We start from the raw sequence: 9,622 nt of genomic DNA, 5'->3' as shown, positions 1-9,622 counted from the left end.
ACTCCGGAGACACGCTTTTGATTAAGTGATTTGTTCTTGTGATCTCGAAAGGGTAAAAGCATTGGGTTTTTCCGATTATTACCGGCTGTCATCGAACTCGCGAAAAGTATGCCACGTTTGTTGTTTGGTGGAATGTTGAAATTTGAATAATTCGCCTAACTTAAAAGGATATAAATATATTTTACGAAATAGGGCAAATAGGAGAAAAAGGGGAAATAGTATTCTACCATTTATTAAAGCTTTCATGGAAAATGGTCCCTATACTGTAGTAAGATTCCGATTAATTATTAAAAGGTTTTTGTGCTATTAAGAGCTGACTGCACAATGGTCCAATACCTTAATTATTGTCCATGTGCCGCTGATGGAAAAAAATAGTTTTTATAAGGTGGCCTTCGAGTTATGTCATATTCGTATAACTAATAAAGTTCGAATGACTTTTGTCATTACTGAAAGCAATCTTTCTATTGGCTGAACGTTCCCCACAAACTGCTGGGGATATTAATCAGTTTCTATTTTTTCGAAAAGTATTATCAATAACTAGAACCTCAGTTGGATGCCATGCCATGTCTTTTTTAAATATTGTTCTCCTTTTATATTTTAGAAGCTAGATTTCTTTCAATCTCTTCTAGACTTCGGTTCTATTTGCCCAAATATGAAAATTCCAAGATATCGATGTACACTTGCAGCCTTGCTGATTGGTGTAATCTGGCTTTTGGGTAATCGAGGGTTGCTCAACGTAGTATGTAGTTTTTTTTAATATTCTTTCTTACTAGTTCCGTTTGCGCCTTGATAAAAGGCTTCTTGGATGCATCTTAACAAATTTCACATAACCATTCATATATAATATTCATAATTTAAAGTGTCTATCACCCTTATTTTTTTACTTTTTATATCGAAATATAAGCTATTCTAAGAAACGTGTCGAAAGAATTTTTTGATTCTGACTCTTCTTTCTATTTTTTGTTTTTTATTTTTTTTGTTTTCGATCGGTCAAAAGATTTCAAAATATGACCGAGCGAAAGGAGAGACCTGGGCTAGTGACGTAGAAGAAGACACGCTCTTCTTGATTTACAAAGAAATGTATGGGATACTGAAAACATCCTTGCGTTTCTAGGGGTTTTTTTAGAAGTCCTTGGACTGTTAACTACTTTCTTGGGCATCTCATCGGGATTCGTAGCCTAATTTACTGGTATATTAGTGAAGACAGGAGAGAAAACTGATAGTATAGAAAATATTATATTCGACTATGAAGTGAAACCATGTTTACCTGCAGGAGCACAGTATAAATATATAATGCCAATTCATGTTTATATATTTGAAAACTGTTCAGTTAAGCCATCTAAAATGAAAAAGATTTTGTGAAGCTAAGTTTATACAATTGATTCTGAGCGTTGACAGCCTAATATGAGGTTTTCCCTAGGCTGCAGTTTAACTTCTCGCTGCTTTTCTTTTTCTTAAAATAATTCAAAATAATATCATTCCTGAAGTCTGAAGTAATTAACATCTCCTAACCAGAAATATGAGGTCTTTTGAAGCGTAAAAAACGGCAAATTGGTCATAAATACTAGTGAAATCTAGAGGAGAATGAGGAAGGAACATCTAAACCCACTTACTCCTCTTACGTCACAGCCCAGTCCTCTAGGTTATCATTTTTGGCGCGGCCAGAGTCAAAGAAATGCCTATTTTCACACTTTGACCACTTGAAAAAAATTGGAAAGAAGCGTCAGAATCAAAAACTTCTTTGGACACGTTTCTTAGAATAGCTTATATTGCGATATAAAAAAGTAAAAAATAAGGGTGATAGGCACTTATATTTCTTATATGTTATTTATGTTACAGATCTGCCTATGAAAGAATGCGAAGAAGCTTTTGAGCAAGAAGTCAAAGACAAAGTTCTTCTCAATCATGTGTTTCGCTTAGTCGAAGCATTTAGCCCTGACCTTTGTTTAATTATGTGTAACTTCTATATATATTGTATTTCCTATAACTTTGGCCCTTCAGTAGATATGCCAGGTTGGACACTATGTGAGCTCAATGATGCGGACAGATACATTTTCCCAAATGATTTCAAAGACAAGAAAGGCTTTTCATACAGAGAAAGAAAGGTTAGTGTTACAGGTTGTCATTGTCGTATTGTTAAGATTAATAGCAACGCCGAAGGAGAATCGGCTTACCTATTATGCTTTGAGGTCAAACTTCCCAATTTTGTTGCATTTTTCACAGTACATTTTACTAGTAGAATGGCTTTGTCAGTTCGTATTAATAACATAATACATTCTCGTCTATAGAATCCATGCTTGAAAAACGGACCTTGCAAAGGAAACAAGACTTGTGCGCGGCTACAGTGTGACCTGAAGCAGTTCACTTGTATCTGCCCAAAAGGATATTTTGGCGAGAACTGTGAAAAGGGTAGGTAATATTTATATTAGCATTAAATAAATGATTGATGCATTTTATTTATCCTTGAGAATAGCTTACAATACAGCAGAAAATTAATTTTAACTGTTTATTGGGAGCCAATTTATCTGGAGAATTTTAGTTATTTTGGTGGCAAACATGCATGGGTGACATTTGCCAAATAAAGTTAAGCAAATCCGTCATATGTCTTAGGGTTAGCTTGTGCCCGCAAATTGTTTTTGCTGTTTTAGTAATTTAATTATAAGACATCGATTGAACAATAATGTTGGATATTTTCAAAGTGAACATTCGAGATTTTGACCTCTGAATTACAAGATATTGCATTAAAATTAAATTTGGCAAATTTGCTCTCAAATATACTGTTGGCATAGCAACAGATTAAAAGAAAAATGTACCTCTCTGGGTGGTGATATCAGTTGACAGTTTTATTTAAGAACCACAACTTTTACATCTCTGTAATCAATAGTAATAGTTTTTCTGCTTCAGTACAAAATAGGTACATATGTACATATATATATTTTTTGTTTTTGGGGTTAATTTGGCATTTTTAGGGAATAATTCCCACTAATGCTCTAATATAGTATACCAAGTTTGAGAAAAATAGCTGAAAACCCAAGTAGCACCCCCTGTCTTGTCCTGTGGTGGACACACTCTTAAGGCAAAGGCAAGGCAAAGGCAATTTATTGTCACTGTGTAAATCAGTTTTACATTGGCTTAAAATACAATAAACTAAACTAAACAACACAAAGATAACAAAGATTACAAATATTATTAGTCAAGAATCTTAAAATTAGTGGCATTGATTAAGGTTTTTCGTTTTTTCAAAATTTTCAAATACAAATTTTGCTATTGCTTTTTGTAGTGGTTTTGGAGAATTTATCAACAGTAAAATGTCTCATTTTCATTTTTGTCGTGTAAGCTAATATTTTCTGACGAATAGAGTCTTTCAACAATCTTAGACCTTTCTTCTGAGTAATAAGGACATGATAACAAGAAATGTTTTTCATCTTCTATGTCAGAAGTTTGCATATTTTGCATAATCTTTCTTCTTATCCACCTGGGCATGTATATGTCAGATATGCAAACTTGAAGTAGAGGTACACTTCCTACTAACATGTCCAAATTACTATAATGAAAGAAAATATCTTATTGATAAGATTGAAAATATATAACACAATTACGAATAGAAAATTGGTTGAAAAACGAAGAAAAAGTTGCTTTTATCATAAATCCAGAAAATTCAATACAAAAATAGTAGCAAAATATATATATGATTGTTTCAGCAAAAGAAATAACAGCATTTGAATAAATATATAGTTAATATCAAGAATAGAACCACCGTTGTATTAAGATGTCCCCAAGTATTCCTCATCTACACATATTCCATTTTCTTCTTTTTCTAATAAGTTGATATAACTAATGAAATATAAATTGTAAATGTATATGTGTATGATTGTAATGTATTAATAATTATTAGCATTAAGTCTTAAATATTTATAACAGATATATAGACGCTAATGATGAAAATAAACTAAACTAAACTAAACATCCAATACGTATTTGCACACCTCTCCGTGCAGAGATATTTTTTCACATATTTTTCTCTCTTGTTTTTCAAGATATTGATGAATGTGCTACCAGTAATCTACATAATTGCACACTCGAAAACCCAGGCGTCAAGTGTAATAATACCCCTGGGTCTTTCAAGTGCATTTGTGCAGAAGGATACGCCGGTGATGGAATCAACTGTAAGAGTAAGTATTATTATATTTAATTTATCTATATATGCATCCCCTTATTCAACCATCATCCACTCATTCATTCATCCAGCCATTATTATTTATGTGTTCTTTTTCCTACGTTATGGAGGGTTGTCCAAAATAGACGAACTGATACAGATGGTAAAAGTTGGTTTACCATTGGTACAGTTGGTGAAAGTAATTAACATGCAAAATTTGTGCATATCATTAACTTGTTTAATGTGTGTATACTAAATATTTACATGACGTAGTTATGAATGACGTCGTCATACGTAATCATTTAGAATATTAAGTAAAAAAGGATTTAGAAAAAAAAAAAAAAAAATTAGAACCCTCCCATCACCAAATATATTACCAATGGTACATTTTGGTTTTCATGGCAAGCCATGAATAAATAATCACCAACTGTATAAACTGTACCAATGGTAATACATTTGGCCAGGGGGCCCTGTCTTTGTGTCTCATAACGTATGCACACTTTACCACAGGCAACCCGATGATAAATTGGCCTACGAAGACAGGGCCCCCTTCACCAAATGTATTACCATTGGTGCAGTTGGTACGTTTGGTGAAAAATAGAATTGGTCACCCTGTGGTAAAGTGTGCATACGTAATGAGACACAAAGACAGGGCCCCCTCACCAAATGTATTACCATTGGTACAGTTGGTACGTTTGGTGAAAATAGAATTGGTCACCCTGTGTTAAAGTGTGCATACGTAATGATACACAAAGACAAGGCCCCTTCACCAAATGTATTACCATTGGTACAGTTGGTACGTTTGGTGAAAAATAGAATTGGTCACCCTGTGGTAAAGTGTGCATACGTAATGAGACACAAAGACAGGGCCCCCTTCACCAAATGTATTACCATTGGTACAGTTGGTACGTTTGGTGAATTGGTCACCCTGTGGTACAATCCTAAAACAATATGGCGGTAAAAGATTGGAAGAGATAGCACAGTCCAGCTAGCGAACTTGTGGCGTCGAATGTAATTATATTTGTCAATAGAATGGCTTAGAAAATGGCTAAACTACTTATTGTCTTTTGGTATACATATAGAGTTTGAGTAAACCATGAAACATTGGCCAGTATAGGGAAGGAGTTTAAGGTAAAAGATTGCATAAGCGTGCTTCAAGAAATATAATGCTTAGATTAAAGTTTAAGCTTAACTTTATGTGGCCGTCTTCGTGTTTTTTCAAAATAAGTAAGGTCAGTAGAATCTTTGAAAGCTGGTTGTTTGCAAATCGGAAACCGATTTATCGAACTAGTTAGCCAGAGCTATAGTTAGTTTCCATATTTAAAAGCAAAATATATTTATTTGTAAGATTTAGGCTTAACATTACGATCACTCATGTTTGAGCTTCATCACAGTTTTCCCCTTCATATAGGATTGCTCACTTGCTTTAAAAACCTCTGGTTTTTGAATAGAGGCTTTAAACTGACAGATCATTTCTGTTTGAGAATACCGTAGTTTCCTTTTGCGATTCCTCTTATATTATCAAAACAAAAACGTGTATTTTATCCACTCTTCGGGCATGTTAAGGGTTTAGTTTGCTATAGCCCAAGATAATTGACTTCTTCGATTCATGTAAACAAAATATTCACAAAATATTACATTTATAAATTCAATTGTAAACATTTTCAATGACAAGCATTTTTTTTGCATAGTTTATAATGAAAACTTTAAGTTATTTATTCATTTACTTATTTATTTATTTAAAATGCTTCCCATATTCTGATAATTATTCAAGAAACAGCAGTATATCACTATTTTTTCTTTTACTATCAGTCTTAAAAAGGAGTAGCCATTGCTTGCAGGGAACCTTGCATGCATGCGCTTCACAAGTGCCTATTTTTTAATTTAAGTGACAGTGATACTTCACTGTTAGTACTAGGATAACTTTGCCCAGTTCAGAAGTTGATTTTTGCTGTGTCAAATCTAATTGCCTTTGAGTCCAAGTATACGCCAAGAACTACCATATGAGACAGTAGTTCTTCTGCTTAGCTCCAGAAAACGACATGTGTTTGGTTGACATATACTTGTACTAGGCTAAGAGAAACAGTGCTCAGACTCAAAGGCAATTAGATTCAAAGCAGCAAAAGTTGTACATCTGAACTGGTTATATTAGTACTAGTGACTATAAATACCCCACTATTCTTGAACCACTGCAGCAAGCAAAGGAAATACTAAAATTAATGATATTGCAATTTTTCAATAAGTTTGATCATGAGTGAGCCACCAATATTTTGTGGTATTTGTGTCTCAAAATTATGTGGTTTTTTCTTTATATTTGAGGTTAAAAAATAGGAGGATCGATTTTATTGAAAAGCATACAATATACAAAATCCATATTAGAAGCATATAATATATTTTCTCCTAACTAGTCTGAATATTATCCGGATTTTTTATTTATTTTAATTTATCCTACATGTAATCCTCCTATGTAATAATAATTCAAGATATATGAACGTTATACATATGAACACTATACATATTTATCGTTTTTTTGTAAATATATACACATCTAGTTGCAAGGTTGTCATAGAGAGAAAGAACTTTTGTAATTACTTATATATAGTGAGAAAGGAATATATTAAGAAAAAAATATTAATATATTCGTTTCTCACTAAATTACTGTTCTTTCTTCCTATGACATAGACTGCAAACAATCCCACTTTTCCCTTGAATTCCGCGAGCAGGTGTCTGTTGGGATTCCTGTGTATGTGCTCACGGAATTAGGAGGGAAAAGTGAGACTGTTCGTCTACCAATGACAACCTTCTTGCAACTAGGTGTATATTGCTAGTTTTTATTATAGTTTTCTTCTTTTTGCTCTCACAGAAACTGTTTCAATTTCTTCAAAATTACTTAGTATGTTAACCAAGGAGACCTCTCCAATTTTTGAGCAAAAGTACTATTATTGAAAATGTTATGCAAAAAACAAATGATGCAAGAAAGAATTGAGAAAGGAGAAAAAAACAATAAGTGAGGGTTATTGGCCTGAAGCGAGGGGTTGTGTGATATAATTATTATTCACTGAGGGCAAAGCCTGAGGTGAATATACACATAACCACTAGCTGAAGGTGGATAACTGCCTTATTTTTACATAGCAAGGTCTTCTTAAAGACAAAAGAGGACTTACAAGGCTATGGTTTCAGAATTAATATGGATTTAGTGGACACAACAATAGAAAGCTTTTCGTGGCAAGGTTCCCAGTAATTTTGGAAAAAAAAACACACCAAACTTTGAGAAATCATTCACTCAACCCAAAAACTCAACATCAGACATTGGTCCATACATGCAACAACAACAAAAAAAGGAAATATATGAATGACAGTACGGTAATGAGTGGATTGTCATTGGATTTAAAAATATATTATCCAGCAGTCAATTAATGAGGCTAGAATTGGGGCTAATTGACTTGCAGGCTTTGAAGTTTGAGATATGTTTACAAGAAAGTTTGAAATATGTTTACGAAAAAGTTTGAGATATGTTTACGAGAAAGTGATATTTATTTTAGATTATGTGACACACACAGATGCGAACGAAGTAATGAAATATATCTTCGTGATTTGATAATGACATAATGGTATAAGTATACAATATTACAGAAGAGTATAAGGTTTTCCTTGCATTAATATAAAAACATTCTGACATAAGCTTTGTGGTGTGAAGAAGTACACGAGCTGCAATTAACATATCACCTTCTGTCTTCTGACGACAGCCCTTTCCATAAACAAGGAGCTGCGATTAGATCTGTGATTTGAAAACGGCGCATCACACATAATAATGTTTTCCTACGGGAGCCGACGGTATATTTTATCGTTCTCGAGTACATAGTTATCTTCGATTCTTGGCGACCTCAGACAGTTCTTAACATCCACAAAATTACATATATAACATTCAAAAAATCGAGGTTAATGAATTTGTTGAGAATGTTGAGCAGAAAGATGAAGGGAAAGCACGAGCGGTACCAACTGTACCAACGGTACCAATGGTAAGCCCTGAAACAGGGTGATGTGTGGTTTGGTGTCTTATGAATATTTATGTTTACCAAAGGGTGACCAGTTCTAATATGAACACGCAAGCTTTACCAAAGGGTGACCAATTGAACTGATTGACGCGTGCATCTGAATTTTGATGACTTTGATAATGAATTCGTGAATCTTGCATATTAATTACTTTCACCAACTGTACCGATGGTAAACCAGCTTTTACCATCCGTATCAGTTCGTGTATTCTGGACATACATGTTTTAACGGGGCTCTACTTTGGACAAATATGCAACAAATTACTTGAAAAAGTCTGAGGTATAAATTTTTCATTTCTTTCCCCCCTCGACATTTTAAATTCAACAAAACAGTATGGAATTGATCTAATGACATAGCAATGCATGGTTCCTTTACAGTTAACCAAATAGATCTTGCTTAAGTTCGTAAGTTCTGGCGTGAGACTAATTTTATATGAACATATAATGGTTTTTTTTTTTCTTTTAGAAATGGTTTCGTGGATCAAAATAAATGTAGATCCTGTGTGCGTTGGAAAACCAAATGACGGCTATGGGACGGTTATTGTTCCTTTTGATGTAAAAGTAAAACAGTTGAAGCTCGCTCATCTCTCAGGGGCAGTCTCCCAGATAAATAGCCCGGTAACGGCCCGAAACTGGGGAGATAATAAGTTTCCAAACGCACTCTATGTGGTAATTACTGACGAGAAAAACAAGCAAATAGCACCTTATCCTAGTTATTCCGGAAATTCCGAATTCTTTTTCACCATTGACAGCATAACCGTGTCAAGCCCCGAATTAATTTATCCAATTTTTAATCCTTCTTTGCCTTTACAAAAAAATGAAACCCTCAGGGTTTGGTTTACTGAACAACTGCAGGGTTATATGGATGTTGGCAGCTACGGTAAAGCATGTGCTGATATGTATATTAAATTGTAAGACATACGGTTTTAGACGATGTATCAAGTATCTAAGATACAAAGTATGCTCGACAAGACAAGGCAAGGCGCACCAAAGGCCTATGCGCAATTTACAAGAATCGTACATGATAAATCGTAGGTTACTAGATATGACAGGGGCGTAGCAAAGGGTGCCAGAGCCCCACCCTCCCCCTCTTCGTGGCAACGAAACGGTGTTTGTTTTCAATTTATGCGGTAATTTTCAATTTGATAATAATATAATTTAAAGTAACCGTCTGATTTATTTACTTCATGGTTAAATTTCAATTGCACTTTCCAATAACACATAATTTGTAGGAAAAAAGTTGTAATCGTGGTAAAAATAAAGTTGTTGCTGTTGTTCTTGCCATTGTTGTTGTTGGAGTTTAGTCGGCTATTCCCTCCTGCTCCTCGGGAAATAATAGACTGCTGGTTTTTAACTGGTGGATAATCAAAACGTAGAAACGGGTTACCGTGAGAGGTTTATGAATATAGTCAAT

The 9,622-nt window shown here is 34.1% G+C and overlaps 1 protein-coding gene across 2 annotated transcripts; it reads left to right on the top strand.

The window, feature by feature from the left end:
• The first annotated feature begins 1,725 nt into the window (after positions 1-1,725).
• LOC116303827 (growth arrest-specific protein 6) lies at positions 1,726-9,488 on the top strand. Of its 2 annotated transcripts, XM_089029987.1 has the most exons (5): positions 1,730-2,105; positions 2,289-2,409; positions 4,038-4,172; positions 5,239-5,287; positions 8,675-8,812. In XM_089029987.1, the coding sequence occupies exons 1-4, from the start codon at positions 1,848-1,850 to the stop codon at positions 5,247-5,249; spliced, it is 525 nt and encodes a 174-aa protein (XP_088886113.1). In that variant the 5' UTR covers positions 1,730-1,847; the 3' UTR covers positions 5,250-5,287; positions 8,675-8,812. The 2 variants fall into 2 exon arrangements, with proteins under 2 accessions (XP_088886112.1, XP_088886113.1); XM_089029986.1 differs by lacking the exon at positions 5,239-5,287 and having other exon boundaries at positions 1,726-2,105; positions 8,675-9,488.
• Positions 9,489-9,622: the final 134 nt, after the last annotated feature.

This window comes from Actinia tenebrosa, unplaced genomic scaffold (genome assembly GCF_029948245.1).
Source record: "Actinia tenebrosa isolate PJP-AT-01 unplaced genomic scaffold, QUT_ActTen_1.0 PGA_scaffold14__42_contigs__length_11649687, whole genome shotgun sequence".
In the NCBI taxonomy this organism is placed as follows: Eukaryota; Metazoa; Cnidaria; class Anthozoa; order Actiniaria; family Actiniidae; genus Actinia; species Actinia tenebrosa.
The sequence above is the reverse complement of the archived record's forward strand: the minus strand, read 5'-3'. Positions and strand labels throughout refer to the sequence as shown.